We start from the raw sequence: 22,500 nt of genomic DNA, 5'->3' as shown, positions 1-22,500 counted from the left end.
AAAGAACAAATAAAATAACCACACTTTGACTGAAAGTAGCAATAAAACTGGACAGAATATATATTAATATTGGTAACACTTTACAATAAGGTTCATTAGTTAAATAAGAACTTATTAATTTTAATTCATGTTAATGTCAACATTCACTATTCATTATTAAATCAACAGTTGTGCTAGTTAGCAGTTAATGCTACTATTATTGTTCATTCTTGTCCCCCCCCACCCCTGATATTTACATATAATAATTAAATCATTATTAATTAAGGAAAGGCACTATAGGTTAAAACAGGGTTAAGCTGTAATATATAATCTTCCCCAGGTGATTAATTAGATTACAAAATCGAAATGTCATGTTTAAATATGCAAAAGAGGCATCATCTAATTTGCATATATTCCAGCACATAAATCAGAAAATTCGATAAAGCCAGATTCAAATTTGTGTTTGATTAAAAAAAGGTTTTGACCAGAGGGGATTGTGGATTTCTCTTTTTATCGCTCCATAAATCAGGAAAACAAACACGTTTCACCATGTTTTGAGGAGTGGGATGCTGTATAAATGAGAGTGTAAGTGTTCAGGAGCGTCACCTTGAAGAGATCGTAGAGCTCCGACAGATCTCGCTGCGACAGAGACACGTCTGGAGTGACCAAGCGCAGCTGCAAACACACACACACACACACACTGAGCGGGAGATGGAGGCGTTCAGAGCAAGTGGAGGAGAGGGAAGAGGCTCACTGCGTTGTCTTTGGTGGAGTCCTCGTGCGCCTGCAGCACCTGAACACGCTGACGGCTCCTCAACATCTCCACATGCTTCACAGACACACCGCCGAACTTCTGAAGACACACAGAAGCATCACTCTATGAGAATACAAGGATGCTTCGAGAGTGGCATCATCTGTTTGAGCAGACACACACCTCGTGGGCATCTGTGATGAGCGTGGTGATGTTCAGACGATGAGAAGCTCCTGCGTCTTCAGCACAAACGTGTGAGTCCTCCTCGTGTCTGACCTGCTCCAGGAAACTGACCAACACAGAGACCAATCTCCTTCAGAACTCGCCCTCGCTCAAACAGACATTAGTGCTGAGAGATTCGGCCAGTATTCAGGGGTGCACATCATAAACGGAGTCTACCAAATTTCCTAAAGCTTGACTATTTTGTTCAGTGTTCATACAGGAATGATTCAATGGAGTCAACCGAGATGATTCAGTTCTGTGAGTCACTTTTTAGTGAATCGACTGCATCTTCACTCAGAAGCTTTCACTGAAGTAAATATCTGCAGGTAAACATTGCTGTTTATGTACTGGTATATTGGTGCACACAAATGAAAATAACTATGAAATATTTAATGATTCATTCAGTTATTACCTATGAAATACTGGGGTATAATAATAATGATACAACATTAAATGTCTGAATATAAAATATTGGTACATAGTTAATATCAATATAAGTACCAATATTTTATATTTAATCATTAAATAGTTCATATTTAATTATTTTAATTTATATTTAATGATTAAATATAACATATTGGCAGATATAAATAGAAATTAAATACGAAAAGTTTAATTAAATAATTAAATGTTAATTAAATGTGAAATATTAATGTGAAATATAAATAGGTATAAAGGAGGTATTTAATCAATGAAATATGGAACACTGGTGCATATAAATAAGATTAAATATTAGTGTATATAAATGAAAACGAGTAAATATGAAATTTAATGATTCATAAAATGAGTAAACAAGAAATATTGGTGCATATGAATTTAGATTATTAAATGTAAAATGTTTGATTAAATATGAAATATTGGTGCATATAAATAGAAATGATAAAATACGAACTGTTTAATGATAAATAAAATAAATGAGAAATAATGCACGTAAATAAAAAGTTTAAATAGGACACATTAAATGATTCATAAAATGCTGAAAAATATGAAATATTGTTGCATATCAAAGAAAATGCTTAAATATGAAAAATTTTTAAGATTCGCAAAATACTTAAATATGAAATATTGGTGCATAAAAATGACAATGATCAAATCTGAAATATTGAATAATTTATGAACTGATTAAATACAGAACATACGAGTTAAAAGTATTCCCTATTCTTCTCCTGGGGTTCATTTAGTGTAAAGCAGTGTGAAAACATGCTTTGATTATGTTAACTGTATCTGGCTGTATTAGGCGTCTCACAGGAAGCGTCTGGAGGTGTTTCCTCACCTGGTCAGGATCATGAGCGCATGTCCGTCGTCACTGCAGGCGCTGAGCTCGGCCATGTTAGCGTCCAGCACCGCCAGAGAGATCTGGAAGATGGCTCTGATGCCGTGGTAGAAGAAGGAGTCGAGGACACACAGAGCGCTGCGGAAGGGCAGGACACTGAGGAACAGCGTCAGGAACCACGTGAGCGAAGCCGACGCCAGCGGAGAGAGGTCAGGAACACGCTCGGACAGCTCCGGCAGACGCTCACGGATCAGCTCCTCCAACACCGACTGATCCACCTGAGCTCCTGACACACAGGAAGTGACATCAGCAGCGTTACACGAGCCAGAACAACTCTCACACTACAGGAAGAGCTCGGGGAAGTGCCTTCATCGTTTCCTAGTTGTTTTTACAGTTTTAAATCTACAAGTCACTCGTAGTTTCTGAACATTACATTTCAGGATTCCAGACGTTTAAATCGCTGAATATTATGGTGGTTCTCACCTGATTTGAAACAATGTACAGTAATCCAATCGAGAGGAAATTAGAGCATGAATTACAATCACAGGGTCCTTTCTAGAAAGAAGGTGTTTCAATTTTGATGTTTTGAGTTGAAAAAAGCTACTCTTTAAAAAATGCTTGTCAAAATGTCATATAGGAATGGAAAGAGATGATCTAATGAAAAGTTAATAGGGTTGAAGACAGAGCTGAAGGTCGTCAGTGTAACAATGTTAATTTATGTTATGTTTCTGCAGTATTGAGCTTAAAAGGAGCATGTATAGGGAAAACAAAAGAGGGCCAAGGATAGATCCCTGTGGAACACCACAATGGTTAGGCGCAGAGGGGGAAGTAAATGACCAAATGTTTACAGAAGCGGTCCTCCCCTTTAAGTATGAGTGGAACCACTGTGAGGCTAGGCCCTGAACCCCAACAACACGCTCGAGTCTTTCCAGAAGAATACTGTGATCAATAGTATCAAATACTAAACATGATGATCCAAAATCAATGGACCGCAGAATGTCATTCGTAACTTGGAGTAATACCGACTCTGTGCTACGCAGCGCTCTAAACAGTTTACAAACACAGTTGCTGAGGGGGGAATTAAAAACAGAAAAATCTAGCATTTTAGTTGTTTTAATGCTTTTTGGTCTTATTTTAAATATTTTAAAGACATCTTGAGGCCCCCTAGTGGACAACCACTTCTTTAAGCAAAATAAAAAATTGTACCTTTTGATTTCTGAACTGTATCATTGAGACAGAAATATAAATTTTATTAAAGGAGTCATCGGATGTCCATTTTCCACAAGTTGATGGGTCTTAATGAAAAGTCTGTAACATAGTTAGGTTAAAATGTATTTTTAAATGTTAATGAGCTCTGCTGACTCCGCCCCTCTCTTCCAGCTGCTCTCTGAGGGACTGTTTACTTTAGTCGGATTCTTCTGAAACTTGCTAATTAGCTAATTATTAGGAAAGGCGATTTGCATAGAATCATTAAAAAAACCTTACACTCACGTCTTCTGTAGGTAAAGCTGGATGACGAATGATTTGTGCGAACACAGACAGACATCTGAGATCGACTTGATTTGAGAAAGAGGTAAAGATTTAAGTAGATTAAAAAAAACACTGTGTGGCTTTTTATCATTATAGGGTGGTTGTGTACACATTTCAGTTTAAACAACATGTAAAAGTCTTTAACAGTTTTAATGTTACATTTATGTTTATATAGAAGTTTTACGAAATCTGTTTTACAAACTATTAGATGTTTTTGGATGCAATAACTAATATGAACAATATATTTTACAGCATTTATTACCTTTTGTTAATGTTAATCAAAATGTCCATGTTCGTGTTCACAACTAATTTAACAATTTCAAGTAAATGTTAAAATGAACATTAAGATTAATAAATGTTGTTAATAAAAATAAATTGATAAATGTAGTTAAGTAAATGTTTAATACTTTTTTTTAATGTCTTCGTTATTTTAGTACATCAACTTATCAATAAATAGCAACTAGCTGAAATAATAAAATGTTTAAAAACAAAATATGAATGTTTTTTTTTTATTTAAAGTAACAAGGTTTTTAAAATGTATAGATGGTTTTAGTAAACTATTTCTGAAATGTGAACCAGACCAGTTTTTATGCGGCTCTCTGAGTCAGTGGCATTCAACACATTCACAGAGCTTTCACCCGCTCAAACACGCAGATCAGAAGAGGAAGTCGTTCAGTCAGGTGAGAGATAGAGTAGTGGAGCACACACCGATGACCCTGCGGTTGAAGTAATCGGGCAGCATGCGCTCGCACACAGTGACCAGCAGCCAGAACGCTTCCTCCTCTTTAGTGTACAGCAGCATCACAGAGGCCAGGATGTTCATGGACTGCAGAGGACACACAACACAACCATCAAGCATGAGCTCTGTCTGTCCTAGGGTTAGCGTTAGCGAGCACGGTCACCTGGCAGTAGCCGATGGCGGGGTTCCTGAAGGCGTAGGCGGTCAGGACGCGGCGCAGCGCTGAGATCCCCGTCTCGTTCTGGAAGGCTGGATGCTCCGGCAGCGAGCGGTGCAGATCTCGCTCGATCTCCTCGGTGGCGATGCTGCTTTCTCCTCTGCACTTCTCCAGCAGATCCGTGTAGTAGCTGGGATGAGCTGCCAGCGAGGAACACGCGTCTGAGAAACCAGATGGAGATCACACACACAAATCAAAGTAAAACTAAGAAAGACGATGGTTGTAATTCTCTGTTTATCTAGAATGACTAAAGCGTTCTTCCCCAGAACTCTCTGACTGACACACACGGGATATTCCTCACTTGAAACACAGAAAACCAGGATCCAAAAGACTGTCATCTTGACTCATCTGACATGAATAATAAAGATCAGATAATGCATTTTATTTTTCAGGATGCACAGATGAACAGAAAGTTCAGAAAAACAGCTTTTATTTGAAATATAAATCTTCTGTAACATTATAATGTCTTTACTGTCACTTTTCAGCAACTTAATGTGGCTTTGATGAATAAAAGTATCAATTTCTTTCTTTTTTTGTTAAACGGACTTACTCTAAACTTTTAAATGGTAATGCATCACACTTAAATGCAGTCTTGGTGAGCAGAAGAGACTTCTTTCAAAATCTTTAAAACATAAAAATCTACAGATCAGTAGTGTAATTCATTTTAAACATTTGGGAGGTTTGTGCAGCATGTAATAAATCTCCTGTGAGTTCAGACTGCGTGAGCAGAGATTTCAGCAGATAAATAACCAAATAAGAGCATTGATCTCGTCTCCGCACAGAGCAGCAGAAGAGGAAGTGAGTCTCTGCTCAGAGACCTGATCCGGACAAATATAGAGCGACTGAAAACACCATGGAAGTGACTTTCTTCTGTTCTGTGTCACCCTGTCAACTTCTCTCTTTCTCTGTTTCCGTCTCTCACCGGAGAAGTTGAGCCACAGCTCTCCGCGCAGAGACTCGGGGATCCCCAGCGCCACCAGCTTACGGATCTTATCCGTGCGGAACATGTGAACGCCGCGGCCGAACTCCGTGAAGTGTTCGTCCCACAGTCGCTCTCGAACCTGCTCCGTGTTCTGAGGGAGAGAAAACACCTTCAGCCCACATTTCACATCACTACTCAATAAACAGAGAAATTATTTGCATAACTGCGTTTTGCATAAAGCATATTTTTAAAACACTTAAAGGGACAGTTCACCCAAAAAAGCAAATTCTGTCATTTATTCTCCCTCAAGCTGTTCCAAATCTGTGTGAGTTTCGTTCTGCTGCTGAACACAGAACACTGAAGTCAATGGAGACCAGGAATAACAAGTGGGAGAAAATGATGACAAAATAAGAGTTTTTCGGTTTTCTCTCTCTTTAAGATTATTTGTTTGTGACATTATTTTTTCTACACACATTTAACACCCAAACTCTCATTACTGTAATGCATTTATTTTTATTTATTTATTGACTGATTTGAACACATTGAATAAGAAATTTGATTCCAGCCATAAGCTGAAAAGGCATTGTAGATAAAAGTATAATGAATTCTTTGATTTAGGTGTGAAATAAGACTAAAATATCTTCATTATGTATTGTAACTGTGTACCAGCATTGATACAGATAATTAAAACTAAAACTGGAGCTAAAATTAAAACCATTATATAAAATTGTTACTTGAAATATAATAAACATTGACTGATATATAGACTTTTTTTTTATTTTTATAAAGCAACATTTCTCATTTTGCTTTAACTTGATGCTCCAAACTAAAATAAAAAAAAATGAATAAAAACTATAGACAAAAATAAAATAAAAATTAAAAATGACAAAAATAAAAATTTGTAAAACTAATTAAAATAATATATATATATACACTAATAAATGACAATAAATATAAATATAATTAAATGAAATGTAATTAAACTGAGTAAAACCAGTAAGTGGAAGTGACCCTGCGGTGTGCAGTGATGATGGTCACTCACACTGGTCTTGTTCGGAGCGTCTGATTGGCTGGGGTGGAAGCTGGACATGAGGTCTGTGTGGACGCTGTGACGCAGAGCTTTATCAGAGATGATGTCGCTGCTGTCCTCGTCGTCTGATTGGACGGTGTCGTAACAGAAAGTGTAGTATGGTGTGCTGGAGATCTAGAGATCAGGAAACACACGCTGCGTTATCAGAGATGCTGTTATCTAGTGTTTTCTGCATATGTACTTCCTAAATGTATGTGCAGTGATGATCAAGCCTTCCATGAATTATTACCAGTGTCCTGTTCTAATAAAGACAGGTCTGAGCGGTTTTAAAGAAACCTAGAGATGGTCAAACCGAGAGCTTCAGAGGAGTACCGAGGACTTCTTGCGCTGGTCGTGTCCGCTGATAAGGTTGTGTTTCCAGTGCAGATCTCTCAGCCGGTGTCTGACGCTCTCCACCAGCTGGTCCCGATGGAGCAGCTCGATCAGCTGGAACGCTCTCTTACAGCGGACGCTGATGATCACGGGGTTAGGAAGAGCACTGGTGCTCTCGGCCTTCTCAATGGAGAGGATCTGCACACACACACACACACACACACACACGTGGAGAACTGAGCCTGGTGCGCTGATGGAGTTTGGAAAATATACAGTGGTTCATATTCAGTGATATTATTGATTCGACTGCACTGATGAATGACTCTCAGATTGTCTTCTGCAGAGATGTTTGTTTCATAACTGATGGACTCTTATTTTCCTGTTTATGACTGTGAAGCTGCTTTGAAATCATCTGTATTGTATAAAGTGCTACGGAAATCAATGTGAATTGACGACTAAAACATTCATACGGTTTCATAACGACGGAGTTATTATGAAAACTACTTATGAGCTAATGAGCTAAATGTCCTCATTAAAAGATCAAACCATCAATATTAATACATTTATCATAATTTTATGGTGCTTTTTACTCTTGATACATTTACCATTATATTAATATCGCTTTACGTCCTTATTGATACATTTATGATATTTATTGTTCTTATTGATACATTTATATTTTTTGTCCATATTGATACATTTATGATACTTTATGCTTTTTGTCCTTATTCACACATTTATAAAACGTGTATGGTGCTTTTTGTCCTTTCTGGAGCTTGAAAGTAGCTACACGGAAACAAGCCACAGCAGAATGTTGAGAATGATCTGTTCCTGAAGCAGCTGATAACCTCTGACCTCTGTGAGGGGTATGATGAGAGCACACTGGCCCTCCTCACGGCTGCTGAAGCACAGATACCCGTCTGTGCTGTAGACCGTGCCCGGCGTGTGGCAGCGGGCGTGAGGAGTCCAAACCGAGCATGACATCACTTCCTGCAGACGCTCGGCCCGTGGCAAGCCAAAGAGAGAGAGCACATACTGCCTGAGAGCCTGTTCTTCCAACACCCTGTGAGACACAAACACACACAACCATGTTCATGCTTCAGACTACAGAGGAGCTGACCATTACATTCAACACTTCCTGACTATAGCAGGGTTTCAAGATAAAGCCGAGCGCTAAGCTCAAGGCACCGCTGTCTCTGTCTCTATGATGATGTGAAGGTATGGGCTGAGTGGATCAGCATCTATGCATTTGGTGCTGATCAGATCCTTTAATTGTGTAGATCGTCTCCACATCTACTATATGTACCCCTTGAATGTATATAAACTCCGAAGTATCACTGCTTTGGTTAGACATTTTGAAGACAGTGTGTTTCTCAACTAAGAAATCTGCTGAAGTTACCCAAGAGTCTCCTGATCTTCGCTTCTGAGTTTCTGAGTTGTTCAGTATCTATTTTAATGTCTCGGCCCGTGTGGACCAAATCCACTATCAGTTGACCTTTAAATACATCTGCTGTTTACTTATAGATCTGAAATTGCTGAAAGATGTTGATCAAAGCAGCAGAGAACAAACCCACTGCTCTATAAATACACACGCGGCTCCGCGTGCAAATGCAGTTTTCACACCCATCGAGCACGAGTTTGCATGCAGTCACAACCCACACACGCATGACCTGTGCTTATTTCTCTTAACCATACATCATCCATTTACAGCTCGAATGCAGCTGCTGTTCTGAACCTGCTGTAATTTGATTCACAACTTCCATCATTTCTATATTCTGCAGACCGTTACTTTCTGTTCTGCTTTACTTGTTTTCACTGTCTTTCTTATACCAGAACTTCTCTTTTACTGAAGGAAGTATATGAGAATAAAATCCCTCCTGATTACTGGCTGGATAGAGAGCAAGTACTATTCATTAAGGCCCATAAAACAGACTCACAACAGGTCCACTGATGTCTCACTTTCACAACATATGTGATAATAGATATAGTCTATTAGAGGTGTTGCAACAATATATAGTGATATTCTCAATGTTACCCAGAAAACAGGATACAGGTTAAACTCATTAGAAATACTTCTGCTTAATGTTACACTGTCAGACATGCAGAAGAAATCTAATGTATCTCTTGCTCTGGCTGCTGTGTATAGACCACCAGGGCCGTATACAGATTTCCTCTCAGACCTTCTGGTTACAGTTGATAAGGCGCTAATCATGGGAGATTTTAATATTCACGTTGATAATGCAAATGATACATTAGGACTTGCGTTTACTGACCTAATAAACTCCTTTGGAGTCAAGCAAAATGTCACCGGGTCCACTCATCGTTTTAATCATACACTAGATTTAATTATATCGCATGCAATCGATCTTACTGCTATAGATATCGTACCTCAACATACGTACTGTGCCATGGTATAACAGTAATACTCACTCTCTCAAGAAAGTAACTCGTAGTCTTGAACGCAAATGGAGAAAAATTAACTTGGAAGTTTTTAGAATTGCATGGAAAAACAGTATGTCCAGCTATAGACAGTGTTCGGTTCTTTAAGAATATCCCCACCGAACGGGGCGTCAGGAGAGGACACGTTGTTACAACTCGTTGTGGGTTTTTATTTACCCTGATTTATTTTTCATAAACAATTGATTAGTCCACACACATCAGCAGGTTATAAACCTGGAGAAATGGAGAGGTTACAATGTAAACAACAATATTGATAGCCACATACATAATATACCATAAAATCTGAATATAAATATATATTACATATTATAACATATACAAATATAAGTAAAATATAAATTTCAATATAGTCAGTATTTAATCTTATAAATATCATAATATACTTAGTATTTAAACTAAATGACTACACAAAGCACATGCATATTAACACAGAAATGCAACAACTTCACACACACCAAATATACAATGTCAATGTTACACATTAAACCAATAGCGTTCTCAGTCTGTTGGCTCAAAGTGAAAACAGTGAGTGTAGTTCTAAGTGGCATCGCTGAGCATAGTAATCCATTACAAAATGTAAAGTGATCAACTACATTACCCATCCAGCACTGCAAACAGGAAGTAACTCGTGTGACAGTGAAACGCTCCAATTTCAAACATTTGCCTTTTATATAGCCACGGATACTATCGAGCCGACAATATTAAACATCAGACCGCACACAAGGTTTTATCAGCGTGACCAAAGTAACAGTTTTCAATCATACAAACCGCGCACATATAACGGCAGCACAGCAGTACCGCAACAGACAACAAACTCAATGGATAAAAACAGCAGCTTACCGGTGGCGCATCTCTCCTGACGAGACAACATGCCAAAATGAATACTCGCTCCCGCTTATAGCCCGCGCTCATTCATTACTGGATTTAACACACCTGTTTGGGATTTGACTGGTCTGTGCTTCAATCAGGTAAGTGAAACCTCCCACCTATTATCCTGCGTTACATTACGAACACCCGTGACATAGTGAACGCGACACCTCCCACTTGACTGACTGATCATGTGATTTAAGGCGGTCACAGGCAAAACATTACACCACATAATACACACAATTTTTTTTTTTTTTTTTTTTTTTTTTTGTGAAGAATAGGACACCATTGTCATTGTTCAAGCACCTCCCCTGACAGATGTGTGGTGTTCTGCCAGGTTTGGTCATATGGGGTATGTACTCTTCATTCTTCGTGAATGGTGGTGCAAGTGGTGGTGAAGGCAGCATAGAAGCATACCAACCAGTGAGAGAGAAAGAGAGAGAGAGAGAGAGAGAGAGAGAGAGGTATCCTGAGGTAATGCCTTCAGAATTGGGGGTTTGGGTGTTTAGGCAGCGCCTGGAGAATTGGTGGCCGAAGAGACGAGGTCTAGGAGTCACTGGTCTTCCACAGGGATGAGGACTACCAGTCTCCTCACGTCTCGCCGTAGGATGACTGACGTCAGCTGCTGAGTATTCCTCTTCAGTTGCCCAACTATTAGGGAGGCAGGGGGGCCTGCACACGTCTTAACGTCCGCGTCTCTCACAAGTCCTTTTTTGTCAGGGTACACGGCCTGGATCCGTCCGAGCCGGAATTGCCCTCGCAGTGCGTTCTGATCAGCAATCCAAACAATGTCACCTATCGCTACATTTCTTTGGGTCTGGTGCCACTTTGGCCGAATGAATAAGTTAGGTCCGGCCAGTTCACTCCACTTTTTCCAGAACATATCCACACCAATCTGGATGGATCTGAGACGGCGCCAGGGATGGGTGCACAAGTCAATTCCTCCTGTATCTCCCCCTTGCCTGGTCCTCCCGAGAAGCAGAGTATTGGGGGTCAAATACTCTATAGAGTCTTCTTGTTCTTGTGCCCTGGCGTCAATCGGCCTTTCATTGGTGAGGTTAGCTGCCTGGTAGAAGAGGGTTTGGAGCTCACCCCAGGTGAGTGAGCTTGTTGTCCCTCCGAGGCTAGTGAGAGCCCTTTTTATGAGCTTAACTGCAGCTTCCGCAGACCCGTTGCGATGAGGTGCGTCAGCCGGATGAAAGTTCCATGCCCACACTGTCCCATTCTTGGCGGCTTTGTCTTCTATGGATGCTTCCCGTAAGGTAGCTAAGTACCTATGCAAGTCTTGTAGGGCAGGTTTAGCTCCAATGAAATTGGTTCCCCTATCTGACCACAATTTTCTGGGATTGCCTCTCAATGCTACAAAGCGAGAGTAAGTTTGGAGAAAGCTTTCCGATGATTGGTCGTCAACGAGGTCCACATGGACTGCCCTTGATGCCATGCAACAGAATACTATGCCCCAAACTTTTTTTCCTGTTCTTTTCTTGACAGCATCCTTGATTTCAAAGGGGCCAAAGAGGTCTAGTGTGGTATACTCAAATGGGTTAGCACGCTGTGAGCGTTCTGGCGGCAGATCACTCATCATCTGCTGGCACATCTTCCCTTTCAGTTTGCGACATGTAATACAGTTGTTTGCAACTTTCTTTACTATCCTCCGACCTTGCACAATCCATGCCTTCCTCCTGGTGCGCAGAAGCGTGGCAGCAACACCTTCATGGTTCTCGTCATGAGCTTCTCTTGACAGTAGTGTTGCGAGCCATGAACGAAATGGAATTAAAGGAACAGCTGTTCCATCTTCTTTCCAGGACTGGATTCGTCCTCCACAGAGAAGGATTCCTGTGCTCTCGTCTCTGTGGACCACCAAGCGGTTCAGTGTTGAGTCCAGGAACTGACTGCCATCTTGGGCTGCGAGGACCAGGTCTTGGAAAGCTTGCGCTCTCTCCTCAGTTGACAGGATAGAACAGTTTGCCTCCCACTTTGATGAGTCAGGTGCCTGGCATTTTCTCAGCCAGGTTTCCGCAGCCCTTCGAGTCCAGGCTATGGAACCACACAGCTTAGACAGAGAACTGAAGCGTTGAGGTTCCACAAGACGTACCAAACCAATCGCCCTGGGCCTTCTCTGTCTGCCTGCCACTGATGTTACACCCGGGACAGCTGGTGATGTTGATCTACCGTTGACCCCATGTCTGAGGTCCGCCTTGATGTCAGGCCCGTTAAGGTCAGTTCTTTCTTTTGACTGGGCCCTGGTAATCACAGCTGAGAAGGCTTTCCGCTGAAGTTTTCCCACATCTTCAGCAGCAGAGGGTGTAATCTCACTGGCCATCTTCATAGGCCAGTCGGTCTTAGGCCATTTCAGAAACTCAGGGCCTTGCTGCCATTCTGACCCTTCATTAAGTTCCTCCGGAGTTGCACCTCTGGTAAGAATGTCAGCAATGTTTCGTCTGCCTTCAATCCACCTCCAATCTTCCACATGTCCGGCTTTCTGAATCTCACCGATTCGATTTGCGAAAAAGGTCTGGAAGCCGTAGCTGTCCTTTTGGATGGCTGCCAGGATTGTTTGGCTGTCCACAAAGTGAATCCATTGCTTGACTTTAATGTGGCAGTGCTTCTCAAAATACTTTTTTAGGCGGGTAGCGAAGACCGCGCCACAGAGTTCTGCTTTGATCACATCTCCCTTTTGGTCGAGAGGGGTGAGTTTAGCCTTGGATTCCACCAACTTCATTACCACCTTGTCTCGGATTTCCCACCGCAGGTAGAGTACGGCTCCATAGGAGGATTCGCTTCCATCTGAGAACGTGATCCCTGTCGGTGGGCCTATGGCTCCAGGAGGCGTGAGGCTTCTCTCAAACCTTACCTGGCCAAGCCTCACAAATTCTTCAAAGAGCGTTATTGCGGCTTCTCTAAGTTTTAGTGAGAGAGGGGCATCCCATGTGTCTTTAGATGGGTTGTCCTTGCCAGCTTCCTGGAATGATTCTCGTACCAACATCACTCCCTTCTGTTTGGCTGGTGAGGCAAGACCAACCGGGTCGTATAATGCGGCAATCTGGCTAAGAAGTATGCGTCGGGTAAGGGGATTTGGTGTTCCTTCCCTGACATCCTCCATACTCAGATTAAATCCTGTCCTCATTTTCCCTCTTTTCTTAGAGAAGTTGATAGAAGTCAGCAAACGGAGCTTGTCTGTCTCAGGTTCGTAACCGACCCCAAGCGCTTTGTTCTCCCCATCATGCATTTGGTTGGGCAGTACCAGGGTCGTGGGTACAGTTGTTTCAGAAGGGACTCCACTCCTCCCACTTTGGCATGACAGAACCCATGGTTTCAGGAAGAAGCCTCCCGCTCTCAAAATCTCCTCCACCCCTTTGGTGATCCTCTCCAGTGTCTTGAGGTCATCGTGTGAGGTCAGGATGTCATCCACATAGCTGTCCTCAGTCAGAGCTCGCCGTTCTTCAATCATATCAGCAAACTGAGGAAGGTTGGCTGTCTCTTTCATTGCAACTTGGGCAATACATCCTGCGGGTTTATCGCCGATATTTACTCTGACGACTGCAAACTCCTCAATGTTGTCCTCAGGGTTGTCTCTCCAGAGAAAGCGGTGGAGGTGAACTTCATCATCTTTCAGCCACACTGAGTTATACATCTTTTTTACATCACCCAGTGCTGCATGGAGTCCACTCCTGAACCTCAGAAGGACACCTCTGATGGGATTGAGTACATCAGGACCCTTGTGAAGGAGATCATTTAGACTTATGCCTCGGAACTCTTGGCTACTATTCCACACAATTCTCACAGGGGTTGAGGAGGAATGAGGGTTCGGTGCAACCAGATGGCTGATGTACCATTTAGGTCCTTCCCAGTTGTTAATTTCCTCCCTTGTGAGTTTTGCAGCAGCCCCTCTTGAAACCATTTCATGTATTTGTTCTTTGTATGCAGCCTTCCACACAGGTTCTTTCTCCAGACGTTTCTCAGTATTTCTGAAGGTCGCCTCCACTGCCTGCCGATTGTTTGGCAGTGCTGTGAGGTCTGTCTTCCAGGGATAAGCTGTGTCCCAGTGGGGAGAGTTGCTGTGTTTGTCCGCCAGCACGTATGTTAGGCATTCTTTTATCTTTTCCAGGTCCCGCTCTTCCTTAAGGGTCATTTCTTTTCCTCCAGGGGGGCACCTACCACACTTGCAGCCGCCACATTGAGGACTGCACGCAGCTCCGATACTGTCCCACCTGAACCACTCGAAGACCTCTTTGTTGGCGGTTGCTGTGCTCCGGATAAGCGCATTTCCTTCCTCTTCCCGAGGTATGATGGTCTCTTTATACGCCATCGAGGCTGATCTCATGGTTCTTGCAAGGTGAGTTTCGGAGCAGTACACGGCCATGTCAACTGTCTCAATGAGATCGGGATGGGTTCCCCCAACGGTCTTTCCTAGCGGACCATCCCAGAGAACGAGGTCTTCCACAATCCTGATTGGCTGGGGAACAAGACGACCTTCCCGATGACTGATAAGAAGGTCAATCTTTGTGGGACGGACCAGTTCGTCTCTGGGTACATTTGGGAAAAACTTCTGCAGTTGCTCGGCAGTGACTAATTGAGTCACCTCGGCGATGTTTTCCAGGCCATAGCAGAGAATCCTATGCTCTGCCACTTTTCCCTTGGATGTCTTCACCTTCAGCCGCAGAGAATATCGTTTGGTCAGGACAGTCTTCTTCATCCCCCCAACTCCATGGACTATAAGCCTGATGTTCTCACCGCACAGTCCAAGGCGATCAGCAGTTTCATTGGTGATGTAATTGGTATCAGATGCGAGGTCGATTAGGGAGCCAATAAGGCATCCCAAGTTTGTCGTCACTTCCATCAGCATCATCACCACTGGATGTTCTTGCAGTCCATCTCCAGCCTTGGCACATACAGTTGATGATATTTTGTTTGAGAATGCATTCTTGTATTTCTCTCTTTGTTCTGGAGTAAGTTCTGCCAGAAACTCCTCTTGTTTGTTGGTTAGGCCAAGTTTCTTTCCTCCAATTTTTATGGTACTCTGCTCCTCACTGCTGTTGTTCTTCCTTGGAGTCGGTGGCTTAGGACACAGAAGGTAATTGTGGTCCGACACCCCTCCTTTCCGACAGTCTACTTTTGGGCAGAGGTATCTGGGTGTGCATCCTTTACCATCCTTGGGGTGGGGCCTCAAACACTTGGAGCACAACCCTAGCTTCTTCACATGGGCCCTTTTTCTTAAAAGATCTTGCTCCCTGAAGATCTTGCACGCAAATAGCTTGCCAGCATGAGAGTCATCTTCACAGACAGTACAGCAGGGATAGTCGTCCTTCTGACCTGCTGTGGATTTAGTGAAAGCCTTCCTCCCTCTCTTATCTGGGTAGTCTGCAGCACCCTTTTCCACAGGGCCTTTGTCCACAGGGCTTGGCTCCAACTGATCCAATTCCTCAAGAATCTCCTCTTGCCTTTTCAAGAATCCTAGGAGGCAATCAAAATGATACTTTGGAGAGAACCTGTTTGCTGGGTCAGTTTTGTGCATAATCCACTCCTTCTTGAGTGAACTGGGAAGCTTGCTTTCAAGAGATTGAGCAACAACACGGTTCTTCACGGCATCCTCTTCACCAAGAATCTGGAGGTTGTACAGTGCTCTTTCAACAGCCTGGATCAATTCAATGGTTCTTCTTGGATTGTTTCCTTTGACAGGGGGAAGAGACTGGACTTCGTTGGTGATCATTAGGACTATTTTTGCTTTGTTCCCGTATTTGCTGTCCAGCAGCCTGAACATATCGTCGGCGGATCCACAGCTAGATAGGACGAGATCCTTCTTGACCTTTTCGTGGAGACTATTTAATAAGTGGAACTTTTTTACACATTCCACACCTTGTGGGTTACCCAATTCTTGTAGGTCCTCCCACTCAGTCTTCCAGCGGTAATAGTCCCTCATGTCACCAGAGAAAGTCGGTAGCCGTGCTCTTTCAAGGCTGATTTGAGGCTTGAGATTAAAGTTTCCTTTGGTCCTTTCCGGGCTGCTCTGCTGTGAGAGGGGCCGTGTGTTCATGTTCAATGCCCCCGCATACGTTTTGGGCTTCAGCTGGAGATCGGCAGACATGTCAGGGAGAGAGATGAAAGGAGCATCTCGTATCGGATCACCAACCGCGCTGCTTTCATCTTCCAGGTTTCTTTCTCTACCCTTCACTTGGTCTGCTTCGTCCTCCTCCAGTTTGTCAGACAACGCCAGGACCCTCTTCTTTAGTGTCTTGTGGCGTGTCCTGAGATCTAATGCCCTCGAACCAGGAACCAACTCCTTCCACTCTACTAGCATTTCTCTGAGTTCAATGACCTCTCTCTCAAGACCTCTATTTCTTAGCCTACGGTCCTTGACTGACTTCCGAGGGTTAACTTCCTCTTCCTCTGCCTGAGTGATGGCCGACTCAGCTGTTTTGACCTGCTTAAAAAACACCTCCTCTGCATAGCTGGCCCAAAAGGTTTCCTGGGTGGCATTCTTTACCTCGAGGAACCTGTTCTCACACTCCGCTGTCTTCTCATCAATTTGGTTTGCAGATTCTATGACCTCCTCATCCGTTGACTCTCTCAGGGCTTCAGCATACTCATGTCCCGCATCTATGACTTTAGAAAAGTCTGTCCTGAAAATCTTCCATTCACTGAGAACTTCAGTCGGTTCCAAGAGTCCCGGTTTGGTGAGAGTATGAGCCCTTTTGGTGAATGAAGCCTGTGCTCTTGATCGCACACTTTTAAGCTTTTCCAAGTCTGCCATTGTTACTCCCTTTGTGTTGACTGGAGAGACGTCAATGCCAATGTGCACACGAGCTCCTTTATCCTTGATCAACGGGCAGTTTGATTAATGATAAACTTGGGGTCAGTCAAAGAAGTGAGAGGCCAGCTGATCCTGGGTTGATTGAGCTTCCTTAATGAAGCAGTCCGTGGCTGTTTTAGCTGCATTCAATCCAGTGCAGTAGGCCGCGGTTTATAACTGTTCGGTTCTTTAAGAATATCCCCACCGAACGGGGCGTCAGGAGAGGACACGTTGTTACAACTCGTTGTGGGTTTTTATTTACCCTGATTTATTTTTCATAAACAATTGATTAGTCCACACACATCAGCAGGTTATAAACCTGGAGAAATGGAGAGGTTACAATGTAAACAACAATATTGATAGCCACATACATAATATACCATAAAATCTGAATATAAATATATATTACATATTATAACATATACAAATATAAGTAAAATATAAATTTCAATATAGTCAGTATTTAATCTTATAAATATCATAATATACTTAGTATTTAAACTAAATGACTACACAAAGCACATGCATATTAACACAGAAATGCAACAACTTCACACACACCAAATATACAATGTCAATGTTACACATTAAACCAATAGCGTTCTCAGTCTGTTGGCTCAAAGTGAAAACAGTGAGTGTAGTTCTAAGTGGCATCGCTGAGCATAGTAATCCATTACAAAATGTAAAGTGATCAACTACATTACCCATCCAGCACTGCAAACAGGAAGTAACTCGTGTGACAGTGAAACGCTCCAATTTCAAACATTTGCCTTTTATATAGCCACGGATACTATCGAGCCGACAATATTAAACATCAGACCGCACACAAGGTTTTATCAGCGTGACCAAAGTAACAGTTTTCAATCATACAAACCGCGCACATATAACGGCAGCACAGCAGTACCGCAACAGACAACAAACTCAATGGATAAAAACAGCAGCTTACCGGTGGCGCATCTCTCCTGACGAGACAACATGCCAAAATGAATACTCGCTCCCGCTTATAGCCCGCGCTCATTCATTACTGGATTTAACACACCTGTTTGGGATTTGACTGGTCTGTGCTTCAATCAGGTAAGTGAAACCTCCCACCTATTATCCTGCGTTACATTACGAACACCCGTGACATAGTGAACGCGACAGACAGGCTCTAAAAACTGCTAGGGCAGAGCATATCCACAAACTCATTGAAAATAACCAAAACAATCCAAGGTTTTTATTTAACACAGTGGCTAAATTAACAAATTACCAGACGCCACCTGATTCAAATATTCCACCAACGTTTAATAGTAATGACTTTATGAATTTCTTCACTGATAAAATAGATAACATTAGAAATACAATAGCGAATGTAGATTCTACAGCGTCTAACACTTCAGTTTCATCCATCGCACCCAAAGATAAACTGCAGTGCTTTACAAATATAGGACAGGAAGAGCTAAATAAACTTATCACTGTATCTAAACCAACAACATGTTTATTAGATCCTGTACCCACTAAATTACTGAAAGAGTTGTTACCTGTAGCCGAAGAACCGCTTCTCAATATCATTAACTCGTTGTCATCTTAAGGTCACGTCCCAAAACCATTCAAGCTGGCGGTTATCAAGCCTCTTATTAAGAAACCAAAACTAGATCCTAGTGTACTGGTAAATTATAGGCCTATTTCAAATCTTCCATTTATGTCTCAATTGAGCACCTTCCTGCACAAAAATGATCTGTATGAAGAATTTCAGTCAGGTTTTAGGCCCCACCATAGCACAGAAACTGCACTTGTTAAAATTACAAATGACCTGCTTCTTGCGTCAGATCAAGGCTGCATCTCATTTCTAGTCTTACTTGATCTTAGTGCTGCGTTCGACACCATAGATCATGACATACTCATAGATCGATTACAAAACTATACAGGTATTCAAGGGCAGGCTCTAAGATGGTTTAGATCCTACCTGTCCGATCGCTACCATTTTGTTTACTTAAATGGGGAGTCATCTCATTTATCATCAGTAAAATATGGAGTGCCACAAGGATCCGTCCTAGGTCCCCTTCTATTTTTAATATACATGTTGCCCCTTGGTAATATTATTAGAAAATACGGAATTAGCTTCCACTGTTATGCTGATGATACTCAGCTATATATCTCAACGAGACCAGATGAAACTTCCCAATTATCTAAGCTAACAGAGTGTGTTAAAAATGTAAAAGATTGGATGACCAATAATTTTCTCCAATTAAATTCGGATAAGACAGAGATATTAATTATTGGACCAAAAAACACCACACAGAATCTTGTAGATTACAATCTGCAACTAGACGGATGTACTGTTACTTCCTCTACAGTCAGAAATCTGGGTGATATATTAGACAGCAACTTGTCTTTTGAAAATCATATTTCCAATGTTACAAAAACTGCATTCTTCCATCTTAGAAACATTGCCAAGCTACGAAGCATGTTATCTGTTTCTGATGCAGAAAAGCTAGTTCATGCATTCATGACCTCTAGACTGGACTATTGTAATGCACTTCTAGGTGGTTGTCCTGCTTCGTCAATAAACAAGCTACAGGTAGTCCAAAATACAGCAGCTAGAGTCCTTACCAGGTCAAGAAAATATGATCATATTACCCCAATTTTACAGTCTCTGCACTGGCTACCTATTAATTTCCGTATCAGTTGGAAATTATCATTACTTACCTATAAGGCCCTAAATGGTTTAGCTCCTGCGTACCTAACTAGCCTTCTACCACGCTACAACCCATCACGCTCCCTAAGATCACAAAACGCTGGACTTTTGGTAGTTCCTAGGATAGCAAAGTCCACTAAAGGAGGTAGAGATTTCTCACATTTGGCTCCCAAACTCTGGAATAGCCTTCCTGATAATGTTCGGGGTTCAGACACACTCTCTCTGTTTAGATCTAGATTAAAAACGCATCTCTTTCGCCAAGCATTCATATAATGTATCTCTTAAATTGTGAGTGTAGTTGTATCTGATCAAATGCACATTCTTACTCTTTATCTTTGGTTAAACTAATTAATTTTACTTTGTTGGATCAGCAGCTATGCTAATGATGTCTCTATTTGTTTCTCTGTTTCTGCTGGGATCTTCATCCCGGGGTAACTAGGATTTACACAAGCTCCAGTCTGGATCCAGAACACCTGAGAAGAGATGATGCTGACCCTCAGAGGACCCCAGATGATGCTAACCTTGAATCAACAAACAGAACTAACAATTATTGCTACAAGTGTGACTGCATCATATAATAATTGCTGTTAATAATGTTCATCATCTGGCTGACTATGTCTTGTATTAATTTTTCTGAAAAAAAGATCTGATTATTGCATATATGTGATTGCAGATGCGATTTCAGATGTAGATGTGATTGCAAATGTAAAGGTAGATGTCATTGCATATGTAAGATGTGATTGCAGGTGTAGATGTGATTGCACATGTGATTGCAGGTGTAAATGTGATGTAGATGTGATTGCACATGTGATTGCAGATATAGATGTGATGTAGATGTAATTGCACATGTGATTGCAGGTGTAGATGTGATGTAGATGCGATTGCACATGTGATTGCAGATATAGATGTGATGTAGATGTGATTGCAGATGTTATTTCAGCTGTAGATGTGATGCAGATGTGATTGCACATGTGATTGCAGATATAGATGTGATGTAGATGTGATTGCAGATGTGATTACAGGTGTAGATATGATTGCAAATGTGATTGCAGGTATAGTCGTGACGTAGATGTGATTGCAGATGTGATTGCTCATGTTATTTCAGGTGTAGATGTGATGTAGATGTGATTGCACATGTGATTGCAGATATAGACGTGATGTAGATGTGATTGCAGATGTGACTGCAGATAGACGTGATGTAGATGTGATTGCAAATGTGATTGCAGGTGTAGATGTGATGTAGATGTGATTGCAGATATAGATGTGATGTAGATGTGATTGCAGGTGCAGATGTGATGTAGATGTGATTGCAGGTGTAGATGTGATGTAGATGCGATTGCACATGTTATTGCAGATATAGATGTGATGTAGATGTGATTGCAGGTGTAGATGTGATTGCAGATGTGATTGCAGGTGTAGATGTGATGTAGATGTGATTGCACATGTGATTGCAGATATAGATGTGATGTAGATGTGATTGCAGATGTGATTGCAGGTGTAGATGTGATTGCAGATGTGATTGCTCATGTTATTTCAGCTGTAGATGTGATGTAGATGTGATTGCACATGTGATTGCAGATATAGATGTGATGTAGATGTGATTGCAGATATAGATGTGATGTAGATGTGATTGCAGATGTGATTACAGGTGTAGATATGATTGCAGATGTGATTGCAGGTATAGTCGTGATGTAGATGTGATTGCAGATGTAATTGCTCATGTTATTTCAGGTGTAGATGTGATGTAGATGTGATTGCACATGTGATTGCAGATATAGACGTGATGTAGATGTGATTGCAGATGTGACTGCAGATAGACGTGATGTAGATGTGATTGCAAATGTGATTGCAGGTGTAGATATGATTGCCCATGTTATTCTAGGTGTAGACGTGATTGCAGATTTTATTGCAGGTGTATATGTTATGTAGATGTGATTGCAGGTATAGATGTGTTTGCAGATGTAGATGTTATGTAGATGTATACGTGATGTAAATGTGATTGCAGATGTAGATGTTATGTAGATGTGATTGCACATGTGATTGCAGATATAGATGTGATGTAGATGTGATTGCACGTGATTCCAGATATAGATGTGATGTAGATGTGATTGCAGGTGTAGATGTGATGTAGATGTGATTGCAGATATAGATGTGATGTAGATGTGATTGCAGGTGTAGATATGATTGCAGATGTGATTGCAGGTATAGACGTGATGTAGATGTGATTGCAGATGTGATTGCTCATGTTATTTCAGGTGTAGATGTGATGTAGATGTGATTGCACGTGTGATTGCAGATATAGACGTGATGTAGATGTGATTGCAGATGTGACTGCAGATAGACGTGATGTAGATGTGATTGCAAATGTGATTTCAGGTGTAGATGTGATTGCTCATGTTATTTTAGGTGTAGACGTGATTGCAGATTTTATTGCAGGTGTATATGTTATGTAGATGTGATTGCAGGTATAGATGTGTTTGCAGATGTAGATGTTATGTAGATGTACGTGATTGCAGATGTTATTGCAGGTGTAGATGTGACAAAGGTGATTTCAGGTGTAGACACAATAGCAGATGTGATGCAGGTGTTCACCTCTTGGTGATGTTGTTGGAGTCCTGCAGTGACTGGTCGAGTGTGAGTCCACCGCTGTCCAGGAGCCTGCGGAGGGCGA

General features: G+C 41.7%; 1 protein-coding gene across 1 annotated transcript in view; it reads right to left on the bottom strand.

Moving 5' to 3' along the window:
- Window positions 1-22,500, bottom strand: part of LOC132153258 (TBC1 domain family member 8) — a 36,998-nt gene that overhangs the window by 8,065 nt on the left and 6,433 nt on the right. The window contains exons 5-15 of the mRNA XM_059562645.1: window positions 22,422-22,500; window positions 7,891-8,098; window positions 7,036-7,233; window positions 6,676-6,837; window positions 5,634-5,784; window positions 4,658-4,872; window positions 4,464-4,581; window positions 2,226-2,511; window positions 914-1,019; window positions 734-832; window positions 586-654 (exon numbers count right to left, since the gene is read on the bottom strand). The exon at window positions 22,422-22,500 is cut by the window's right edge and continues 162 nt beyond it. Coding sequence (XP_059418628.1) covers window positions 586-654; window positions 734-832; window positions 914-1,019; window positions 2,226-2,511; window positions 4,464-4,581; window positions 4,658-4,872; window positions 5,634-5,784; window positions 6,676-6,837; window positions 7,036-7,233; window positions 7,891-8,098; window positions 22,422-22,500 — 1,691 coding nt within the window. The remainder of the gene's footprint in view (window positions 1-585; window positions 655-733; window positions 833-913; window positions 1,020-2,225; window positions 2,512-4,463; window positions 4,582-4,657; window positions 4,873-5,633; window positions 5,785-6,675; window positions 6,838-7,035; window positions 7,234-7,890; window positions 8,099-22,421) is intronic.

Source organism: Carassius carassius, chromosome 11 (genome assembly GCF_963082965.1).
Source record: "Carassius carassius chromosome 11, fCarCar2.1, whole genome shotgun sequence".
Lineage (NCBI taxonomy): Eukaryota > Metazoa > Chordata > Actinopteri > Cypriniformes > Cyprinidae > Carassius > Carassius carassius.
Note: the sequence above shows the minus strand (reverse complement) of the source record. Positions and strands in the feature narration are given on the sequence as shown.